This window comes from Acartia tonsa, chromosome 11, assembly GCF_053477335.1.
Source record: "Acartia tonsa isolate MP-2025a chromosome 11, ASM5347733v1, whole genome shotgun sequence".
Lineage (NCBI taxonomy): Eukaryota > Metazoa > Arthropoda > Copepoda > Calanoida > Acartiidae > Acartia > Acartia tonsa.
The window spans coordinates 35,818,620-35,844,246 of NC_137270.1; the positions used below are offsets into that span (position 1 = coordinate 35,818,620).

Consider the following 25,627-nt stretch of genomic DNA (forward strand, 5'->3'; position numbering starts at 1 on the left):
TCCCTGAAGAGTAGAGCCCAATCAATTCAGTGGTTACTGAGATCTTAAGCTTCAGACGGACAGACAGACGGACAGACAGACAGACAGACAGACATCGTTTTACTTTGTATTATAGATAGTTTGAAGATGATGAGGATCCTAATTTTTTTTTTTTGATGATGTATAATTATAATATGATAAGGATGAAGATCCATCACATGTACTACATTTATTTTTTAATTACCTCTTGGGGCAAAGCCCCTAGAGGCTAGGGGCGAAGCCGCTAGTACTCTTATAAAGTAATAAACGCAGCTGGCTAAAATAACTATTCGCCCCATGCTCTCCTACTGCATGGGATGAAGGAACTGACCAATAAATAAGGTACACAAATTTTCAAATCTTATATCCATGCTCTGAATAAAACATAAGTTATTCAGCTACGTAGGTAAGTTTGTAAGCAGGGATCTATAAGGATAAGACAATGGGCAATAAAATGATGTACATCCCTTTCATTATACACAAAATTACCCCCTCTGTAGATGAAAATTAATGATTGGACACTCAACTTAACGAAAGAACCAATAAATATTCAATAAAAGTTCCCAAAGTTGTTAAGCCAACGAAAAAAAAAAACCCTGGGGACTTTAGGAACTAGTGTAATTATCAGCCCAATATCCCCTCCCTCCCTGGTTGTAAATTAATATTATTCCTAAACTGAGAGCTGCAGGATTAATTTTTGGCAAGGTGGATTATGTCCCCTCCCTCCCTGGTTGTAAGTTAATATTATTCCTAAACTGAGAGCTGCAGGATTAATTTTTGGCAAGGTGGATTAGTAAAGTTTTAAATTCTATATTATGCACATAAAGGATGGTTTCTATAGTTATTTAATACAATAATATAACAATAGCAATTATCTAGTCAAGCTTTTTAGGGTTGGGCCGGATACTTTTTGGCCGGATACCGGATATCAGGCTGACTTCTAATGCCGGATATCGGATATCCGTCATTATATTAAGCCGGATATCCGGTATCTAGATATTTCATTATCCGGTATCCGGCCGGATATCCCGCCCAAACCTACTTTTTATAATAGTCCCTATATAAATGTTGTCATACTGGCTTACCATTGGCGAATAAACATGTATACTGGCCTATCATTGGTCATTTGTATTGTATGATGTCAATTTTTTATAGGCACTATAAAGAGCTTCATGTCTTCATAGTAGATCTATTCTCCTTTTCTACATCAATATTTAGTTCATATTACTTAAAATCCTTAAACTTTAATAAATTTTAATGATGCTACCCCAATAAAAAATTCAGGTATAGTCCATTTTGTTGCATCGCCTCTTAAGGGGCATTTCGGTGTATTTTTACAATAGCTCTTCTCCTATTTTTAGCTCCTGCATGGAGCTCTAACCATGCGGGACAATCACCTAACCTAACCTAAAAGCTACTGTGAAAAGAGGCGTGGCCACGAAAGAACTATACCCAAAATTACTTTTGTAAATTCAAAATTGCAGTATTATACTATAAATGTTTTACCACCTAATCGAAAATGAGATTTTGTTCTAAAAGTTTAAACTATAAAGTGTGATGTATTAATAAGGAAAAGAAAAGTGACACAACGAAAATTTAGTCTGAAAATAAAACTTAATAAGGATGATAATTTACTCTGGGGGTACATCATTTTTTTGTCTTATTCATTCAGAACCCTTGAATCAATAAAAGCAAAGCTTAAAAAGTACCAATGACTTGTTAAACCTCTAATAGAAGCATTTTAAATATAAAAAAAATAATAATAATATGCATTTGAGTTGGGCCGGATATTGAAAATTGCCAGATATCCGGCAAATAACCGAATATCCGTCCGGATAAACGGCATTAAAAATCATCCGGATATCCGATATCTGGATAGTTTCAATGTCCGGTATCCAGCCGCGCCGGTTATCCGGTTTTGCCGGATCCTAATTAGGCCTAATATACATATGTTTATCAAACACTTTCTTAAAGTCAAAGGCACACAAATAGAGTATAGTAGAGAAATATTAAGTAGTATGTTTTTTTGTCTGTTTCGCGTACCACTTTACTGATAGTTTTCCACTATGGTTTAAGGCTATTTCATTTTAAAAATTGTACTCTTGTGATCTTTTTTCTCTGCCATCTCCCTCCCCCTTCAATTACATCTTATGAATATGCACGGCCATAAGTTTAAAGATAAATCATAAAACACTTTCGATATTATTTAAGGTAAAAATTCCTAGTTTTAAATTAAAGATGAATCTTTTGTTTAATGCATTTGTTTCCTTGATGCTGAGAACAGAAAAGGCAGTTTCAACTCCACCGGCGGCACCTAAATAACATCATAAATCAGTGCAAAAATACACACAAAGAGCTTTTTTTCTTTAAATGTCCGACTGTTAATTTCTATAATTTTTACATATTTATTTTATATTTCTGTTCGATACTTATTTCCTATTGTTAGTGTATTTTTCATTCACTAATGCTATATCGCTTCATCAATTCAAATTTTTTTTTACAGTTTATATAAAGAATAAAAAATATTTTTTTCATTTTCTTCCGAACTATGTAACATAGAATAACTGTAAAATTATTGCTAAGTAACTTAATTCAAATGCATTCCCTGAAACTTTTCATCAAATTAATTTAATACTTTACCTAATAAATGACCAATACAGCTTTTATTAGCGGTAATATATGGCTGCGCTGTAGAATTTTCCAGAAGTGTAGAAATGGCGCCAATTTCTGCTGTGTCGCCACGTGGTGTAGAGGTTGCGTGACAATTTATGTGCCAAATATTATTTATTGCCTCATTTGGAAGTGCCTAAATATAAAAATTTGTATTTAACAAAATGTAACAAACATATTTGAAAAAAGAATATTGTTGAAAGACTAGAATAGTGATTTAGTAGGTATGTCGCATCGTATTATAAACAGCTTTCTGCGGATATAAAAATGTACAATTATGAGATTTAAACTAGTTTTAGTATTATTATTGTACATTTTTATACCTATTCGTAGAAAACTGGATATAATACATCAATACAATACATGATTTTTCAGTATTGCGTAAAACCGGTTCTAATCCATCGGATATTAATCGAATTAGAAGCCATACTAAAATATACTTCCACCAAGCAAAGGAAGTAAGGAAAAGGCATTTTCCAAGAGAAATGCTGAATGTAAATTGAAACTTTCTTGAAATAATCATGTTCCAGGTATAGAAAGTACAAAGGTGGAAATCTTTAAAAATGCAGAGAGAATAGAAGGAATAATTGTCAAAGATGACACTTGAAGTTTAACTGAAGAAAAAGGAATAAATATCTTGATTTGAAAATCTGTTTTATTGGACTTAGTACAAACATTGCATTGTATTTTATCACGCACTATAAATTTAAGCTGAAGATTTACCTTTCTGTATATTGCAAAGTATAACCCCAAACATATGAATTATTTCAAAAAAAGTTTTTTTTTCGATTCCAGCCATTTTTTTTTGGGGGGGGGGGGGGAGGGCTTACTTAGTTTTTTCTTTTCTTTGAAGCCCTCCTGCAGAAAAAGGAAAAAAGCTATTTTTTGGGGGTATGTGTTGAATACCATTGCAAAGTATAACCCCAACATATGAATTATTTCGAAAAAAGTTTTTTTTCGATTCCAGCTATTTTTTTTTTTTTGGGGGGGGGGGGAAGGGCTTACTTACTTTTTTTTCTTTGAAGCCCCCCCTGCAGAAATAGGAGAAAAGCTATTATGAAAATACGAGGATACTAGGAAACCCGCTTCTTCGTTTTCTTTCCATGATCCAAAATGTTTATCAGGTATAGATATGTTTTCTTTAAGAAACAAAGTCGAACACAATATAAATAAACCTTTTCATCACTTTTTCCCTGAATATGACACTTGAGTTTTACTTTCTTCTAGTGAATCAGGAATAATAAGACAAGTAATAAATCATGAAAGATAAAGAAAAAAATAGAAAAAATAACTATTGGTAGATAGCTACTCATAGATGTTTTTTTGTCTCTATACTTTGGGTACTTTAATAGAGTTGTGATTGGTAAGTTCCAAACAAGTAGTGAGTGAACTTTTCAACCAATAAGTTTGATCTACTGAAGGGGTAATTTTGTTTAAGATCATTGGAGTGGAGATACATTAATTTATCGTCCATTGTTTTACTTTTAACATTTAAGATATCTGATTACTTCCCCAGCCAAAATGTATATGGCTTAATATTTTCTTTTTAAGGTCGTTTTTATTATCAAGCAACATTAGGATTTTTCTAGAAAGCACAGAAATTCGGGAAATCATAAGTGATAAACAGATAATTTGTTTTGTTTTTTACAGTACGTTTAACTATATTTATCCCCTTTTCCTTGATTTATAACATTGAATTGAATAGACTTCTGATTGACAAAACTGGACACTTTAAACATTTCATTCAATAACAGATTAAACAAGAATGAATGATTTGTGTATGGGCGCATTAAATGAAATAAAAGGAAAAGATTAATTTATTTTGTGCCTTTTTATTAGGTATAATTTTCTTAATGATACATTTTTTTGTTATTTTGCACACATGTGTTAAGACTCAATAAAGGGTACAATAATATGTTTGTTATACTAGTCCCCAAAGTTTTTTTTAATCGTTTTCTTATTCGTTAGTTTAACAACTTTGGGGACTTAAAATGAATTTTGATTGGTTGATTTATTAAGTTTAGTGTTCAAACGTATCAACCAAAAATTGTTATCTACAAAAGGAATTTTGTGTATCATCATTGGGAATGTACATTAATTATCGACCATTGTCTTATCCCTTTAGATTCCAGGTTAAGACTTATATATTTCATAACAGAAACGCTTTGTATCTTTCTCTTTGATTAACAGGTTTTTATGTTAAAAGGTCAAAAGGTAAAATACAGGACAAAAACGGGGATCTAAATAGATAAGACAATGGCCGACAAATTGATGTACAACCCCTATATTGATACACAAACTTACCCCCTTCTGTAGATTACAATTGGTGGTTGAAACGATGGATACTCAACTTAATGAACCAACCAATCAACATTCAATAATAGTCCCCAAGGTTGTTGAACCAACCAGTAAAAAAACGTTATTGTAAGACTTTAAGGACTAGTGTAATAAACAGCCCAATGTCCCCTTCATACCTGAATATACATATGTACACTTAATGGCAGCCCTATCCTAGTGGGATAGTCTGTGCGTCCAACAAAGAATTTATTATTACTTGGATCTTACACTGTACCATGTAATAAATTTACTCTAAAATAAAGGAAAACTTGTAGCTGGCTTGAATAACGATCTTTCCATCTCCTGGATGAACGAACTGACCAATAAGAGATGTCCATGTTAGCAACCTATATAGCAATTATCTACATACATTCTATTTTCTTTTGTCCACCCCAGCAGTGCGAGAAAATTTTGTAAAAATAACTACCTCCAGTTTTCTTGTTTTAGGACATAATTGATAAAACATACAATGTAAATTGTTGAGTTGCTGTGAAATGAAATAATAACCTGGATGACAACATCCATAAAAGCGACTCTGAAACATTAGGACAAAAGAACATTAACAACTTTAAAGTGTGATAACTGAATAATTTAGAATATAAATGTGTAAAAATTTAAACAAATTGAAAGTAAATTTGTTAAAAACTACGTTAATACAGGATTTTGTTTAAGGACATACTTACATTTTTAGGACTTGATTATAGAGATTCTTCGCTTAATACATGGTACTTTGTTGTCATAGGAATCAGTATTCCAAAAATCAGATCAATCGGATAATTTTATCACATAAAGATTTATCTTTAAAAAAGTTTTAAATCTACATGCTTACGTACGGACATTCTGATAATGATTGGAGTTGCTACTCTTTCTAAATCGTACCTAACTACTACAGGAATCACCATGCAAAGTTTGAAATCGATAGGACAATTCTAACATGCCTAAATTAACGAAAAGAGCTATCCGTTACGGACGGACCGACCCTAATTATAGAAAAGCTTCGCTTTTAATAATTATATAAACGCTTCGCTTTTAAAAAAGAAAAGTACGAGGTTACAAAAGTTATGTAATGGTACTCATCACGTGAGGTAAAAACCAGAGAGAGAGGGGTGACAATGGGCTGTTTATTACACTAGTCCCCAGAGTTTTATAATACTAATACTGAATTTTGATTGGATGGTTTATTAAGTTGAGTGTTCAAACGTTTCAACCACTTATTCAATGCTACAAGAGGGGTAATTTTGTGTATAAATATTGAAAATATACATCAATTTATCGATCATTGTCTTATCCCTTTAGATCCCTGGGTAAAAACAGTTCTATAACAAATATTACTTGGATTAGCAAATTTTAGAATTTGTAATAGATAGGTGCATTTCAAATAATGAAAAATAGAAAAAAATTATGAAACAACTATATTTTTTTAAATATAAGAAAAATACACCCCAAAAGTAAACTTTTTTCTTTAATAACCTATCCTCTCACTCCTAAGACAAAGCCTATGCTCCCTGTTAACGCAAAAGTGTCAGATCCGACCCCCCCCCCCTTTTATAGTAAGTTCATTTTACTCTATAAATACCCATTACAGTTAGACCTATAGTTTTAGGGTCGAAATTCTTTAAAATTACAAGAATTTTTAGGTTTTTGTTAGAAGTTCTGTTAGTCTGTTCAACAAATTTTTTTTTATCATGACAGCCCTAATTATGAAGCATTATATTAAGTCTTATTTACAAAATATGTATTTAAGTGTCAGCCGCCAGTGAGCCTTAGTGGAATCAACCTTTACATTTTTAAAAATCTGCTGGAAGTCTAAACCTGACCTAAATATGACAATCCAACTTTCAAAAATTAAAGCACTCAAACGGATTTAAATTTGGGGCTTAGTCGCGGCCAATGCGCGGCTGCCGAGCCCTGGTAAAAAAAGGCTACCTTTAATGCTTGCCTCATGGCCATAAGCGCGCCTTGACCGTCCTCTCTAGCTGCTGTTATATGATCAGCATCCCCGCTCATACCATACCCATAAACTTCACAGTATATATTAGCACCACGGGATCTAGAAAAGTATGATCTAGAAAAGTATGATCTAGAAAAGTATAATTGTATTGTTAACCTGTGTCTAACTTCTCATATAAATATGTTGCTAGTTGCTTCGTTCCTAGCCTCTAGGGATGGAAAGGGGGCCGGGGAGTGGGAGTAAAATAGACCAAGACATTTATAAAGTTCCTCTGATTCATACAACCCGTTTGGACCAGCGATTTTCGAGATATTTTTTTTCAGACAGAAAAAATCTTACTAATTCTAATTCTAACATGTTTTAAATGGACATACGGACTTTCTGGTAACGATTATAGAAATGCTACGCTTTCTAATTCGCACCTTACTGTTATAGGAATCATGCAAAGTTTAAAATCAATGGGACAATTCTAACATGTCTAAATTAACGAAAAGAGCCAACTATTATGGACGGACCGACCCTTATTATAGAAAAGCTTCGCTTTTAAAAAACAGTATTAATACTTACTTTGCATGTTCCAGTGATTCTAGGACCAAAATTCCAGCTCCCTCGCCCATAACAAAACCATCCCTGGCCTCATCAAATGGTCGGGAAGCTTTCTCTGGTGTCTCATTGTATACAGTTGATAGAGCTCTAAATTATTACGTTCATTAACAAAGGAAAAACTATCATCAAACGAAATATACTTTTGTAAAAACAACAGAGAAAATAATGAAACTTTGAACCCTTAACAACATATCTATTAATCGAAAAAGTTAATACGCGGCTGCGCCCTTTACATCAAGGGGTAGAGAAAGTGGGCGAAAAAGAGCATAAAAACATAACAAGAATTAAACAAAAACAAATACTCTAAAACCATTCGAAGATCTATGTGAAACTTCCCTAAAAAGAAACCCAATCGGTTTAGTAGTTTTCGAGATTTTCAGCTATAGGAAAAAAATCCTTACAACTTTATGTGAGATAATATGCTAATAGATCAATACAAGATTCTACCCCCTGTACATCATAAATATATATACTATACCTAGCTCTAGAGAAACCAGCATATGCTAATGGATTAATACAAGAATCTACCCCCTGTATATCATAAATATATATACTATACCTAGCTCTAGAGAAACCAGCATATGCTAATGGATTAATACAAGAATCAACCCCCCCGGCCACCATAACGTCACAGTCACCTCGTTCAATTAACCTAAAGAAAAACAATTTTTAGAAACTCTTATGAATAAATTAAAAACCCAGTATTTACCTAATAGGGTAAAGTAAGAAGTAATTATACGTGTTTGTGTATGTTTATTAATATCTCAAACCAGCTGAAAAAATTACCCCACCAATTTAAAAAAAGTCTTATATTGTCCAATGGCAAGATCTAGGCTATTTAGAGGAGGCGTGCGTCACCCTTCTTTATAGATATAGCCCCAAGAGAAAAACACTTAACATCCCAAAATATTATATTTTTCATACAAATATAAAACAATGAGGAAGAAATACAAAACGCTTCCTGTGTATTTTGTAAGCCTTGTAAATGAGGTTCTAACAAAATACATCCAGCCGAAATTAAACCTAATCCATGAATCTTATGCTTATATACATATATATAGCTCATTAAATATTAACATTCAACATCAATTGCAATCCAATAAAGTGGCAGTTAATTATATTTCATTTATAATTGTTAAAATACGATTTGTGTACAGTACATACAGTACATTTATGTATATTAATGCAAGTGCATAGTATTGGAACAAAAACAACTGTCGATGAATTAAAATCCTCTCCTATTCCTATCTAGTTACCGAATAAATCATTTAGTTCTCTTGAGGTTCAGGATGAATATTTAAACATGTTTACAAATATTTCATAAATTGCTTCCTTTAATCATGAGTGCAGTCTCCTAGATATGTTAAGGTATAAACAACAATCATAGAAAAATAAAGCTTCTGCAATACAGGAGTCTAAAGGGATAAGACAATGGCCAATAAATTGATGTACATCCCCAATGATAATATGAATCGATACAAGCACAAGTTTATACCTGAAGGAATTAGCAATAGCACGAACACACGTGGCACATTCTGTAGAACAGAGGTGGATTCTTTAAAAAAAATTTGCCCCACTAATCGCTCGCTTAATGGGGCAAAATTGTTTTCGTGAAAAATCCACCAAAATCACATAAAAAATCTACAAAAATTAAACAAAATCATAGAAGGGTTATGAACGTACTAAGATTTTATTTAAATTTTGTAGATTTTTTATGTGATTTTGGAGGATTTTTCACGAAAACAATTTTGCCCCACTAAGCGATTAGTGGGGCAATTTTTTAAAAAGAATCCACCTCCGCTCAAATTCATACCTGTGACGTATAGTGATAGCAAGAACAAACAGCTAAATATTCTTATAAAGTGTATTAATTCAATACAAGGTTAACATACAATAATAACATTAATATTAAGACAACTGTTCACTTTTATGTTCGTGTCGTGTTGCAGAGCAATGTCTTGCTCCGAAACCGTTGACACAAGAACTAAAAGCTAATATACAAAATACATACATTGCTCTCAAGTCAGGAAGAAAGGGACTATACATCACATTTCTCCCTGGCTTTAACAGGAACATGGATTTCAAAACTGTAATATTTCAGATTGAATATAACAATATGTTTATTACATGTTAATTATCATATATATTATAAGTAGCATTGAATGCTTATTAAATAGATAATAATTGATCTGGTATGACACCTGCCATAATTTTTTTTTTTTTTTTTTTATTTTATTTCCAGATCTTTAAACATTTCATATACATTTTTTTTTCTTTTTGTTTTGGTTCCTTAGAACTCTTTTATGTTTTTTATATGTTCCTTTTTTTTTTATGTGTTTTTTTTTTTCTCTTTTTTTTATTTTTTTAAAAAAAACATTGATTAACATATAATCATTGAAAAATGCATTGATTAACATATAATGCATTGATTAACACATAAACATTGGAAATGCATTGATTAACATAGTTATTATAAATGCATGATAAATAAAAACACTGATTAACATATAACCATCAGAATGCATTGATTTAAAAAACATGTCATTAGAGATGCATTGTTATAAAAGCATTAATATTAAACCTTTCGAGACTACTACTGCCTCAACAAATACTTAAACATTAATACATAAAAATAAAATAAAATATGAATTAATACACAGTAAAACTATAATTATTCTTGATCATAATATTCATTTTCTTTTGCCAGATTTTTCTTGATAATAGTAGTATCATTCATATCCATCAATCCATCATTATCCATCAATCCATCAACATCTCACAAATGATATAACCATACCAACCATAGTAGTATCATTCATATCCATCAATCCATCATTATCCATCAATCCATCAACATCTCACAAATGACATAACCATACCAATGCTACAACACCACAGACGATATAACTATACCAGTTGACCTTAGCTTAGTTATAAACTTAGTTATAAACTGGTTTCCACTTAGCAACTGTGATTTTCTCAAACAACACAACAGCCATTCACCTCCACCACAAGAAGCCTCCAATCTCTTCAAAAAATTGGGATCAAATCCTTTCTAGCATCGACTCTAACTACTTCCCAAAATTCACCCTTTCCTGATTCAAAATACGTTGCTGATCCTGCAGGTTAGCCAACCGAGCATCTAACTCAACCATTCTAGTAACCAAACCTGCCAAATGTTTGAGGTCTCAGATCAAAAATCAGATCTGCTGTTCACATTTATCATCCAGGAGATTATATCTATTGCATAGTCAGGCATGACTTAAGCCTAATAATGACAACCACAATAACTGCTATTAACATCTCTGTTAGATTCCAAAAATCGACATGTCATTCAAAATACAGAAACTGCCAATGATTTTCGTTATAACAATGATGCTACTGTCGACACTCCAACCAATGATAACGTTGAAAACAATGAACAGAAACAACAAACACAGAGAAAACTGCAGCCGAACAAAAGCAACCAAAACCTTCGCCATAGATTGATTCGAAATCTGATCCATTTTGTTTTTCAATACTAACTATCGACAAACACACCAGCTATTGACAAGTAAGATATCCAACCTGGCAGTCAAATCTACAACAGCCACATCAACTTTAAGCCCCGCCTTCTTTAGAACAGCTAAAATTTCACTAACCAGCATTATACTTTGACTGCCCACTGTATTAACAACTTACAAATATCCGTTTTATCAGTCATAAATATATTTAAGATACAATGCATGCTATTTTAAAATTCTGCACAACTTCACAATAGCTTCTAGCCCATGGTGTATATCTCTGTATATCATTATCTATCAACTAAATACTTCTCATTTTGACAACTGTAAATACATCTCTTTGTAGCTACCTGACTCACTGTGCATTTATTTGCATCATCCTGACACACTGTGCATTTATTTGCATCATCCTGACACACTGTGCACATCTGTTCAAAATAAATATCAACATAATTCGTTTAACTCTTTGTATCTACCTGACTCACTGTGCATTTATTTACGTTAATCTGGCACACTGTGCACATCTGTTCAAAATGTTACAATATCAACATATTTCATTTAACTCAATCTTATTTCATTATCCTTGACATACGAATCCTCAATTTTCAAATTAAACTTCAAAACTACTCTCCGACGTCTTATTATCCACAACTGTTGCTTAAATGCTTAAATTTAACACCTCCAAGTCTTCAAAACTTTTCAACAGTTATTATAAATCTAGCAATCTATAAATCTAAATTACTTTTCTTCTCCTTGGCAGCAGTTGGACTGTTGATTGGAGTACTTATAACAGGTGAGAAAAGGTTGCAACAACAGTATCAACAGATTGACTTGCTTCAGTAGGATTATGATTATCACTATCACCAGTACCAACAGATTGACTTGCTTCAGTAGGATTATGATCATCACTATCACCAGTACTATCATTAGTTGCATATGATTTGCCACTACTGGTTGATTTAAGACTCTTCTTGCCAAGATCAGTAATAGTCTTCCCATATATAGAGATATCATATTCAAGCTCAAAGATAGCTTCATCAATCATTGTTTGCAAGATATCATATTCAAGCTCAAAGATAGCTTCATCAATCATTGTTTGCAAGTATTTAATCTGTAACATCATCAGCTCTAGTACATCATGAGGAAACATATTTTGTTGCACAATAGACAGAATATTAGTAAATCCATAAACAGCAGCTCCATACATTCCAAATATGTTGTCAATCCAGCACAGGCTTCCTTTGGAGTTTTGTGCAAGCACTCAGTTGCTAGCTTCAGGTACTTTTCATGATCACTAAATCTCCTTATAGTTGCCAGAGAATACAGGAACCTTGAACTTGATATCTACCTTCCTGGTGATACTCCAAGCTTCTTGACCGCATTATTGAGAACAGTTTTAGCATCCTGTTTAGCTTCCTGTTTAGCTTCCTGTTTAGCATTCTGAACTTCAACAGACTTCACATCTAATCTATAAACAGATTCTCCAGCAGCAATAGCATGTTTCACAATATTACTGACCCAATCACTAAACAATCCTGTTTAGCTTCCTGTTTAGCTTCCTGTTTAGCATTCTGAACTTCAACAGACTTCACATCTAATCTATAAACAGATTCTCCAGCAGCAATTCAACATATAATCGGTCAGAGCAAAGTGTATCATGTGCCTCCACTCTCTCTCCACCAACATTTAATTCAACATATAATCGGTCAGATCAAAGTGTATCATGTACCAGCCTCCACTCTCAAATAATATCAATGTCAACACAAAACAATGTCCAAATTCAAAACTAAATTTCAGTCACCACCAACTACTTCTCTTGCGGCCGATCTAAAACAAAATACAATCATTTTAGATGCCAAAACTTATTTAATACATATTTTATTTTCACTCAACAAAATAAAATAATTTCTTTAACATGTATTAGTATATATAACATTAATCAAATGTATATCAATATTGAACATCATTAAAATCTTAACAAACCAAAACTCACCAACAGGTAATACTGTATCTCAACCACCACAACTACTCCTCTTTTCGACCAATCTAAAACATAATACAATTATTTTAGATGCCATACTTAAATGTTATCACTTAACAAATAAAATTTCAACATGTCTTCTTAAAAATGTATTAAGAAATATAATATTAATCAAATGTTTGTCAATAATCGAGCAACATAAAAATAATTCTTAATACAATATACTAGTCTAATACAGTAAAAAATTTACCTAATTATTCAATGAAATATCTGAATAATAACTTATATCATCCACAACTATTTTTATGTATTAGAATCTTGAAAGTTGAAGCACAACTAACTATTTTTCTCTATACCTGAGAGCACTTTCTTGCGCAGCTCAACTTTTGCGCATACAACGCCCAACTCCTGCTCATCATTGCTGCTACCTCTCTGCACCACCCCACCTTGCGCATACTAACTTCGAGAGACAGTGCAAACTTTCCTTGCCAAATTATTGCCCACCCCCCTTCTCCATGAAGAGAGACAGCTCCACTCAAATATCTAATGCATTATAACAATTTTGCTTCATGAAATTATAAGCTTCATAAATAATTTTGCTGAATCAACATCACTAAATCGCAATATATACTATTCTATATCGAGTGTCCTTAATAAAATTTAAGCTTAAACAAAAACTTAACACATCCATTATAATTCCAAGTTTTAGTAGATTTCAATCCACCCCTCAATATTTTCCATTTTATTCTGATCCACCAAAACTTTCGCAATACGTTCATTATATTCCAAGTTTTTAAATAGATTGAAATCCGCCCACATCTATTCACGTTAATTTGATTCATCCAAAATTGAGCAACACATAATGTTTCAATTTCAAGTTTGAGTGCAATTTGATTCACCACCCTGTGTTATTTATATAATTCTTCTCCTATAATTAGGTTTGGTCCGCCCATCCATACGACCATTTTGATTCACCACCCTGTGTTATTGATATATTTGTTTTTTTCTATAATTAGATTCGGTCCGCCCATCCATACTTTACATCTATCTACTTTTTGTATTTCGAACTTTTCATGGTGATTTCTGCAGCAGGTAGGTACAATTTAAAAAACGTAGCAACACTATAATCATTTCTATGACGTCCGTACTTCCATTTGTAAACATGTTGATTTGACCACAAATTTCTATATGATCTAATTATCCGATTGTATACTAATTCCGGGAACAACAAAATTCAACATTATAATCGAAGCAGTTAAAATATCTAATTATCCAATAATTTTATATGATCTAATTATCCGATTGATTCGATGTATATTGATTCCTGGGACAATAAAGCACAATACTTTATGATTGCGATGTCAATAATTTCATATGATCTAATTATCCGATTGATTTGATGTATATTGATTCCTGGGACAACAAAGTACAATACTTTATGATTACAGTGTCAAGCATCCAATCACCCTTCAGACAACCAACACTCTGAGATGCACAACCTTTTTCAAGAAAACATTTCCCCACTCTAACTTTAACGTCACACATCTCACATAGTAGCAGTAGGAACCATTTTTAACTTTGTTAGTTATGACTCAGTGTCAGACCAAGATTCAAACCTATCACCTACCCAACAACAAGTAGATGTGCTACGTGTTAAGCGGTTTATAAGCGAAGCCACTCTATAAGCAAGTTCATAAAATGTAAGTAAAACATCAATCTGTTTCAATCAGTTCTTTTTTAACACATTTACTTACAATTTTACATCGACTCTTATGCACTTATTTTTTCAGTTTTGACACTATACAAGTGTTGATGTCCGTTTGTCCTGCCATTCCATTGCTTCGTTTTTACGGATGCTGTCATCTTTGTTTTTATACATCATATCCTCATTACAATAAAAATCATATATCATATAAATCATATATCAACATTTACTATACGAGTGTTAATGCTCCATTTTTATGAATATTAATATCCTTGGTTTATACATCATATTCGAAAACGTTTCAATAGAAGTCATATATAGGTCAAACTAAACTTGCAACATTTAACCACCAAGTCTAAACAACACATTTAGTATTAATCTATATTGCATCACCCATCATTGGATATAGATATACACAATAGACATCTCTTCCCTACTCAATCCTATATATACTAGATCTATTGTCAAAACTTGCACAAAGTTTTATTTTCAACAAACATCCATAAATAATATATCCATTGTACACACATCAACAAGTGTTCTCTTCTCTCCATACAAATATTTCCAATAATCATTCATTTCCTACTATACAAATATTTCCGATTTATTTTCAACAAACATCCATAAATAATATATCCATTGTACACACATCAACAAGTTTTCTCTTCTCTCCATACAAATATTTCCAATAATCATTCATTTCCTACTATACAAATATTTCCGATAATTCATTCATATATATATAATATGTCCATTATACATTTCAATTTTGCACACATATCATAATTAATCCACATATAATATGTCCATTGTACAATCCAATTCCACACACATATCTCTCTCTCACTCTCTCTCTCTCTCTCTATCTCACATCATAATCAAATACTGAATAACAATTTTTGCTTCATTAAAAATTTTTTGCTGAGTTATGCATTCCAATCTTAAATCGCCATTTAATTGTTTAAAATAAATCTAGTTAAATCCACAAAAATTCCGCCCATTAATCAAATATCAAATATCACATTCTACTGATCATAATGACAAGTATGTATCAATCCAAATCAACGTAAATTCAAAAACAAAACAAACAAAATTTCTGTTCTATCTGTAATAGAAATTTTGTACTATGAATAATATATCACAGATCAAAGATCACATATCTATCTTCACGCAAGTACAATCGTTATTATTCATAGCACATTTTAACCATATTCAAAATATTTTGTTTCCATTCATATAAGCTTAAGAGTAGCTTTACTCTTATTTATACATAAACCGCAATATAATTGTTTTAAAATTAAATACTTAGAACCATAATAACTGACTCAACTTTTAAAACAATTTACAGCCTTTCATCAAAATTCTAATACTTTTTAAAGTATCTAATTTCAAATTTTTATCCAATTTTCATAAAATCACGATATTAACATTTAATAAAATCAATTTTCTTCCATTAACAATTTTACAAAATTGTATTCCTATTTTCGTTGAAATTAATCCATCTTCCATTTTTTTTTTATTCTTATCTCTGTTAGACACCACAATAGTCTGAAACAAAAATAAATATATCCAAATATCCAATTCCAGTGTAACAAAACACAAAAAAAATAAATGCATATATTTTGATTTTCATAATAACATAATCTCATAAACTCGTATTCAATAGTTAACAAAATGTTATATTTCCAGAATTCAAATAATTACCATAAATCAAATTATTTTCCATCACAAACTTTATAGAGTTGCTTCGTTTCTCTTCTTATTATTTAAACAATGTCAGCGCTTTCCAAATTATATGTTATACATTCTAACCTTATGCATGGACACCACAATGGCAGATAAATTAACATTTATCCCACTAATTCGAATAATATCAGAGATCTACACTTATTAGCAATGGATACAACAATGGAAAATAAATTGACGTTCATTCCCAAAAAATCGAGTAAGATCAGTAATATACAGGGATATAACAATAGCAGATAAATTTTCGTTCATTCTAGAAAAAGTTGCTCCACAAATAATCTATGATTTGTATGTCAACATAACATCTGCGAGTTTTATTTCCTAAATAGAAATACTTCCAGAAGCACAACTTCTATACATTTTTATAAGCCGTCAAATCTATCAGATACAATACTTATTCAATTATAGATATCTTAATTGCAAAACTACAAAAATCGATCGCCGCCACACCGCCGTCAAATCGCCGTAGGCCGTAGTACATGTATATCCTGTTGATACAATCCAAAACTGTAGAGAAAATCCTTCTTCCCTGCAAATTGTAGAAAGAAATACTCGTTTAATCAATACACGTCTGTCCTGAATAAGCTATAGAAAGAAATACATGTAATCCTTGCTTCCCTGCAAATTGTAGAAAGGAATAAACTGTAGAGAGAATACATTTTTAACAATTTTTAACAATACTCAACTGTCTCCCTGTAGAAACAAACTATAAAAGGATAGAGAGAATACATTTTTAACAATTTTTAACAATACTCAACTGTCTTCCTGTAGAAACAAACTATAAAAGGATAGAGAGAATACATTTTTAACAATTTTTAACAATACTCAACTGTCTCCCTGTAGAAACAAACTATAAAAGGATAATTTTTTAACAACACATGTCTATCCTTCTCTCCCTGCTGATACATGTCCAGGGCGGCACCTTTTCCCCTTTCATGGTGTCCTCCACCAACATAGTACATGTCCAGGACGGCACATATCTTTCCCTGGACATTATGTTGGTGTCCTCCACCCACATGTTGTCCTGCACTAGACAGGATGGTGTCGTGGTGTCCTTCAATGGACAGAATGGTGACATGGTGTTCTTAACCATCACATATCTCTCTTTCACCAGGGGTTCGACCTGGTTCACCCTCTCTCCATTCTTTAAGCATAACTGGTCCAGGAATTCGACCTGGTCCAGCATCACATGTCTCTCCTCCTCCAGAGGTTCGACCTGGTCCAGCATCACATGTCTCTCCTCCTCCAGAGGTTCGACCTGGTCCAGCATCACATGTCTCTCCTCCTCCAGAGGTTCGACCTGGTTCAACATCTCCTTGACTGTTACCTGGTCCTCTCCACCTATACACTCTCCCCCCCCTAACCTGTTTGGCAACACCACCAAACTTTCTTGTTCAAGGAAACAAAATTTTTCATTAGCAATTGGAGCTTTGAAATTGTCCATAGAAAGTGTTGGCAACACCACCAAACTTTCTTGTTCAAGGAAACAAAATTTTTCATTAGCAGTTCGAGCTTCGATCTTATCTTCATGATCTTGCATTCCACCAAAAATAGTTCGAGAACCACTAGCAAACAATTTAGGCTTCTCTTCTGATCCTCCAAATCCTCCAGATCCGCCATGATCTTGCATTCCACCAAAAATAGTTCGAGAACCACTAGCAAACAATTTAGGCTTCTCTTCTGATCCTCCAAATCCTCCAGATCCGCCAGCCGTCCTCTGCCACGGCATAGAGTTATTTAAACCATTCTGCTGGTTATTCGACCCATTCTGCTGGGTATTCTGCTGGTTATTCGACCCATTCTGCTGGGTATTCGAACCATTCTGCTGGTCATTCAAACTATTCTGCTGGGCAATCTTTTCAAGAATTCGCTGCTGGCCAGTCATAAACTCACCCACAACGGTCACATTCTCAGTCTTTATATCATTATCAACACTAGGCTCCACCACCTTATTAAGACGATCTTCTAAATCGTCCATCCGAGTAGCCATTCCAGTAACTGCAGCAACATTAGTATCAACATTATCCGTCAACTCTTGAATTTTCGACTCCAGTGGCGCTATACGCCCACCCAGCTCCACCGCCACATTATCAATTTTAGTCCTAAGAGCATTAATCGCATGAACCATATACACATCCTTATACACAACCATATACACATCCTTCTCCTCCTGAGACATCCTCCTCCACTCAGCAATGTCCATCCTGGTCACTGCAAACATCCTGAACAAAAACCAAAAGCAAAGAAATAATACAATTAAAAGAAAATCTGAGCTATAGATTCGTACTACACTACTGCGCCAAAATGACGTATAGTGATAGCAAGAACAAACAGCTAAATATTCTTATAAAGTGTATTAATTCAATACAAGGTTAACATACAATAATAACATTAATATTAAGACAACTGTTCACTTTTATGTTCGTGTCGTGTTGCAGAGCAATGTCTTGCTCCGAAACCGTTGACACAAGAACTAAAAGCTAATATACAAAATACATACATTGCTCTCAAGTCAGGAAGAAAGGGACTATACATCACACCTGAAGGCATCAGCAATAGCGTGGGCACCAGTAGCACAAGCTGTAGAACAGCTAAAGTTCATACCTGAAGGCATCAGCAATAGCGTGGGCACCAGTGGCACAAGCTGTAGAACAACACAAGTTCATACCAGGCATCAGCAATAGCATAGGGACCAGGGGCACATGCTGTAGAACACAAGTTCATACCTGAAGGCATCAGCAATAGCGTGGGCACCAGTAGCACAAGCTGTAGAGCAGCTCAAGTTGGGTCCCATTAGTCTGTGGGCAATACTGTTCAATTGGTATACATTTTTATAATAAAGAAATTATTATAGAACGTTGATAACTTTGAATAGGCATTACAATTTACAAGTACAAAAAATCTTTTATTAATAAATCAGAATAAAAAAGATATTGTGTACTAAATGATCATTTATTCAAATATATGTCCTTTTTTATAAGTGACCAATATAGGAAGCAATGATTTCTTGTACAATAGATCTTAGAAAATAAAAAATCTAAAAAATATATTTTCATAAAAGTGTCAAGGCAATTAATTGCAGATAAACGAACATTTCTCCAAACAATAAATTACAAAATAAAAGCTGTAAGTTCACCACAGCTTTAATGAGTGCAACAAATAAATGCCAAATACAGATCATCGTGCATTTTTGTGTAGTTAATTAGTAACATGATCTAATTATTCTTAGGAAACAATGTTCTATTCTTAGAAACCACAAATAGTTGCATAAGAAAAAAAATTATGAAGTTAAAATCTTGGTTTAGGGTCCTATGAATATCAGGGTTACAGACAAATAAAAAATTATTATTATCCTTTCTCTCCCTGCAATATAGCAGAAGAAAAAATGATTAAAACAATATCTTAAAAGTTTTTTAGCATAATTGAGATAAATGTATATTTTATGTTACTCTGAGAGACCAATCATTGAAGATTTTTAACCCTGAAGAATATGTGGTCAGATTTTTACTGTAATCCTATAGGTGAAGATAATTTAAGACAGGAATAGGGTAAAGCCAACAAGCAAAAAAAATCGGAAATAATATTTTTTTTTTGGGGGGGGGGAGATAAAAAGGTCGTCAATTCTACTATATGTGGCCCCCCAACGACAGCTGAAAATCACGTATTGTTTTCATGATTTTTTTCGAATTAATTTCGTTGTTGGTATAAGCTGAATTTAAGATCCATATTTTCTAAACTTTTTTATTTCTTTTCTTGCTTATCTGTAACCTTGTATCTTAATTTTTACTTTAAATGTATACGAATCCCTGATATATCCAGCGGAAAGATTTGGTAAAATTCTTGGCACAAAGTACGGACTGATCTTCTTATGTTTTCCAGATATTAGGTCAACATAACAATTTCCAATATAATCTAAAAAGAGGACAGTTACATCAGATATTTGGCTGATTTATAATGCCGGATATCCGGCAAATTACCGGACATCCGGCATTAAAAATCAGCTGGATATCCGGTATCAATATAGTTTCAATATCCGGTATCCGGCCGGATATTGAAAATGGCCGGATATCCGGCCTAACCCTAGTAAATACCCAACTTAACTGCGTTGTTGAAAAGTAGCAGGGACATAAGGATAAGCATGAGAAAGATTAATGGATTTTAATTATCTAATATCTTCAAGCTATAAAAAGTGATATTTTGTTTTTTTATATTTGAGGTAATATCATTCTTATATCGGCGCTATCCCTCAAAGAGGCTAGTGAGCACAAATACCCCCTTCATTATTAAATAAGGTATGGATGTATGCTTAACCCGACCGAGGGGTCCTAACCCTGCAGGGCTACCTTTTTTTCTAATATGAATTAATCTAACATGACAAAGAATAAAAAAAAACCAAGAATAACTCCAAGCCTTTTTTCTCAATTTATTTCAACATAAGGTCTTGCCTAGGCATTTTGAGGGTCTATATTAGGCTTAATCCATAGACAGACACGTCATATAATATGGATAAATACAAATTTTGAGCCAACAAGGATGGCAACATTCATAAAAGTGTAGCTCTAAAATCAGAAGGAAGGACAAACGAACATTAACTCTTGTAGAGTGTAAGAGCAGAATATTGATTTATAAGTAAACAAAATTGTACATTTTGTTGCAAAATTGTGTAAATAGAGGATACCATAAAAGGAAAATCATCATGCAAAGTTTGAAATCGATAAGACAATTCTAAAATATCTAAACTGATGAAAAGATTCATTCGTTACGGATGGACGGACCGACGCTCATTATAGAAACAATTCGCTGTCAAAAAGTTTTAACAAATATTCTTATTAATGATATATTGATACTTTTTCTGCTCGATACGAGAATTTATAGAAAGAACAATTATATAACAACGCACTACTAAAGTAGATTCGCTATTAAAAATAAAATTACCTAAGTCAACCATTCCCATGCCCACTGAAACGCCAGTTCTTGAGCGATCACTAAAATATAAAACTAATGATATACCTCTCCTATATATATAACAAAGATATATTTTCAACACAATTCTTTCTAATAATAATAAATAAAGATTTGATATAAAAACAGTTTTTGGTGGTTTCCTGTCAAGTCATCTAGTACCACATGTATTACTTAATAAATCTAACATTGCTAAATGAATTAATATCTATTCAGGAAAGAAGATTTTAAGACAAAGGACTTTGTCAATCTACTGCGTCAGATTTAAAATTCATGACGCCCCCTCCTTCTCCCCAAAGATTTTTTTTACAAATATTATTTATGTTATTTACATTATACTAAACTAACATAAATATAAACTTAAATATAACTAGATTTTGATGAAGTATAATCCTATAATAGGTACAGAGAAAACCTATCTTTATTGCTTAAATTTCTTGAAAACTATTTCCTATAAAAAGAAACTATTACTAGAAACCTATAAAACATGGAAAACCTTGAATGAAAGCAAGCAGCGAAATTTTGTTAAGAATACGTTTCTTTGTACTTTTTGAATGATTTTAAACAAGCCATACAAAGATAAGACAATGGGCAACAAAGGGAGGAGTAGGTTGCGCTAAAAATCCGTAAAGGTTGTGAGTTTTAAGTTAAAAACAGTAGGGTCAAGCGGGGCATTAACCGGTAAGGGGCATTACCGGTAATTTTTTACCCACCTTCAGAAAATGACATTTTTCTCCAAGTTCTTATCAACTGACAGAAAAAAACATAAAAGCAAATTTGTTCCTTATTAAATTGCCTACAAAAAAGTATAAAATGAAATTTTTGTGAGATGAATTTTAAAGAGTACTTTTTGGGTCTCAAAGTCGGACGAAAATTTTTTTTCTTCAAAATTTTTTTCACCTAGGTGTATAAAGATCGACCTACACAAAAATTGGTAAGACCTAGAACTGATCCGTAAAAACCTTTTGAACTAAGAATTGCCCACTCTTTCTAAATCCGTTGAGAGCTTAAATGTACAGTTAATATTTTTTTCAAAAATGACCAAAGTTCGCGCGGGGTATTTTTCGGTAACGTCGAAAAAAAATTAAAATTCGATTTTTAAGATCAATTTTCAGGTTTTCTTTGGTAAAATCTAAAATTCAATATGGGCTTTTTAAGAATTAGGCCAAAAAGTGAATAGAACAGGTTTTTTTATATAAAAAAATTTAAATTTTTTTTTAAAGAATTTTTTTGTGAAAAAAAAATCGAAATTTCTCGTCTTTAAAAAAAAATGATTTTTGACATAGAAGGAATAGTCCTATCTTTATGAAAATTTTTGTTGATAATCCCTATAACCTATACTAATTATGATTATTTATGTTTGACTGGCCGTTTGGCCGTTTTTCATCGATTTTTTTTAGGTTGAAAAGACGTTACCCACAATGCCCCACCGTGGGGCATTTATCGGTAATTTCTTTGAGTCCAATTATGACAAACTTCTAAAAGTCCTAGGATAACGTCCTATTAGGACCTGATAGTCCTTTCCGTAAGCTTTCTAATGGTCTAGGTCCCATTTAAAAATATTAATATTTACCCCATTTTTTTTTCAAAAAACTAAAAAAATTACCGGTAATGCCCCGCCTCACCCTAGTAGAACTATAAAAATTTATGTTAAATTTTTTTAAAAAAATTGTCTATAGTTCTTTTCATTAAGAAATACACATATTTAGTGAATATTATCGTTCTACAACTATTTTTAAGCCTTAAAACTGACATCTTTACGGATTTTTAGCGCAACCTTCACCTACCTTAGTCGTCTGCCAATTATTTAATGTCAAATTGAAGAATTATCTATTAAAACCCCATAGCATACTAATAGGTAAACAAACAATTTTTATAAATACGATAAATAATTCCATTAGATTAGTTCCAATGACCAATGATAAAAAGACGTTGCAATAAAGAATCATCTTCTTTTTAATAAATAGATGTGCAAAAAAAATTCTAAGAAACCTGAAACTAAAATAAAGTATTGGTAAAAAGGTTATTGAAACTAAAACTTGTATAACAACATTGTTTATGTAAGGAAAAGTGTTCAATTCATATATAAAACTGCTCTTCATGGTTCGGTAACCGCTCATTTTTTAAAGAAAAAAACAGAAAAAATGGGTGAAACATTTCTTTCAGTATTTTTGGAAGAAAAATATCTTTCCAATTGATTGGTTATATGAGGCTATCAGGGAGGAATGTGACATTAGGCTGTGTATAACACTAGTCCCCAATGTTTTCTTATGTGTTAACCTAACAACTTTGGGGACTATTATTGAATTTGTATTGGTTGGTTCATTAAGTTGAGTTTCCAAACGTTTCAACCACTAATTGTAAATTAGAATAGGGATAATTTTGTACATCATTATTGGGGATGTACAATGGTACAGTAATTTATCATCCAGTGTCTTATCCCTTTAGATTCCAGAGCTTACAGCTGCAGATTGCGGCTACCGAGTCCTGCTGCTCGTATTATTAGAAACAAACAATTCATAGAACTTTCTAAGTGCATATTTATTTCCTATATAGTGGGTATGTGTAGAAAAGGTTTAGATAAACAAAAAACAAGAGTGGCAAAAACAGGCAGCACGATATAAATAGATTTTTTCCATTTCAACGGTTTCAATATTAAGATATTCATGTAAATGTTGAGTAATCGGACCAGCTGTTAAGAGATCTTAGTGGACATACACATATACACCCCTAGCTACTTAACATTTTAATATAAATAAATAAAGGGGCAGGGGGTAATCCTGTTACATTATTGTTAGAAAAAGCGGCTGCGCATTAAATAAAACAAAACTACCTAAAGGGGTAGTTGCACGAAATGCATTAAAACTTGAATTTAGTGAACTGAATATTTTTTACTGTTCAATAGTTTAACCTACATTAATAAGACATAGATTTAAAGAATTAAAATTTTCTACCATGTAGTTTTAAAAAGATTATGACTTGAAAAGTTATCAACCTTATTCATTTTGTAAAATCTTTTATATATTAGTAACTAGGTATCTGTAAAGCTTTGATGCTCTAATTTTGACACTTTTCTTCTAAGTTATAGTGCGGTAAAACACCCCCTCCCCCTTAAAAATTATGAGTTCTGAGCTTATTTTTATCTTTTTTTTTAATGATTTTCCCACAAACTTAACCCCCCCCCCCCCTATTCTCTAACTACAATATGCATCGTTTTTTCTGAAGGGAGGGGGGGGGGGAAGGCATTCAGAGACCTAATATAATGAACAGAAACTATTTACCTTAATGATTCTGGTGACCAGTTGGCATCCTGCAAAGCTTCCTCCGTGGCTCTTAATCCAAAAACCATACTTCTACTCATTCTGCACCAAATAGAAACAAATGTTTTCTTTCAATTAAAAAAGGAATATAATAGTTGCAATGAAGTGCATTTTACAAGTTTGAATGCAAGCATAAGTTACAAGAATACTATCTAACATATATTATTTTTTATCCTATTTCATAAAGTAGTAAGCGTTTTTAGTCTGTCACGAAGAATCTCGCTAACCGCTGAATCGATATTGTTCTCCTTTACAGTGAAGCTTCTTATAGGTCCTGGGAAGGTTTTAAACTATTTTTTGAGAGGGTGTTTTGACCCCCTCCCCCCAAAATATATATTTTTTTAACTCTTTTGAAACTCAAATTTAAAAGGGGATGATGTCGACTTTTCTCCCTCCTACCAGTGCCCCTAGAGGCTTCTAGGGGGCGTAGCCGCTAGTTACATAAATAGCAATCAATTAGGCACCGCCAAAACAGTCATCATGCTGTTTTTTTTGTGTGAAAAAGGACAGCCATATAAGTTGAATATATCCAAATAATATGATTTTAAAGTCTTGATAATTGATATGTCGTATAGATATAATTTAAACTACCTATTGAACAGAAAAAAAATATACAGTTTACTAAATTCAAGTTTAAATGCACTTCGTGCAACTACCCATTTAGGTAGTTTTTTATTTGATGCGAAGTCGCTATTTCTTACAATAAAGTAACAGGATTTTTGTCTGTCTATCTGTCTGTACCGAAGGATCTCGCTAACCTCTGACAGGATATGGGGTAGGGTTCCACCACCCTCCCAAGTGAAATCACCCACAGAAAAATGCCTTCCC

General features: G+C 32.6%; 2 protein-coding genes across 2 annotated transcripts in view; both read right to left on the reverse strand.

Annotated features, from left to right (window-relative positions):
- The window catches only part of LOC145331444 (3-oxoacyl-[acyl-carrier-protein] synthase 2-like), a 32,136-nt gene that overhangs the window by 4,075 nt on the left and 2,434 nt on the right, over positions 1-25,627 (reverse strand). The window contains exons 5-13 of the mRNA XM_080176090.1: positions 24,761-24,841; positions 21,453-21,502; positions 20,324-20,429; positions 19,244-19,327; positions 8,142-8,234; positions 7,544-7,669; positions 6,952-7,075; positions 2,659-2,824; positions 2,282-2,332 (exon numbers count right to left, since the gene is read on the reverse strand). Coding sequence (XP_080032216.1) covers positions 2,282-2,332; positions 2,659-2,824; positions 6,952-7,075; positions 7,544-7,669; positions 8,142-8,234; positions 19,244-19,327; positions 20,324-20,429; positions 21,453-21,502; positions 24,761-24,841 — 881 coding nt within the window. The remainder of the gene's footprint in view (positions 1-2,281; positions 2,333-2,658; positions 2,825-6,951; positions 7,076-7,543; positions 7,670-8,141; positions 8,235-19,243; positions 19,328-20,323; positions 20,430-21,452; positions 21,503-24,760; positions 24,842-25,627) is intronic.
- Positions 9,433-15,214, reverse strand: LOC145331446 (uncharacterized). The gene is made up of 3 exons (XM_080176094.1): positions 13,317-15,214; positions 13,079-13,131; positions 9,433-12,912 (listed from the first exon to the last, which is right to left on the reverse strand). The coding sequence occupies exon 3, from the start codon at positions 12,290-12,292 to the stop codon at positions 11,870-11,872; it is 423 nt and encodes a 140-aa protein (XP_080032220.1). The 5' UTR covers positions 12,293-12,912; positions 13,079-13,131; positions 13,317-15,214; the 3' UTR covers positions 9,433-11,869.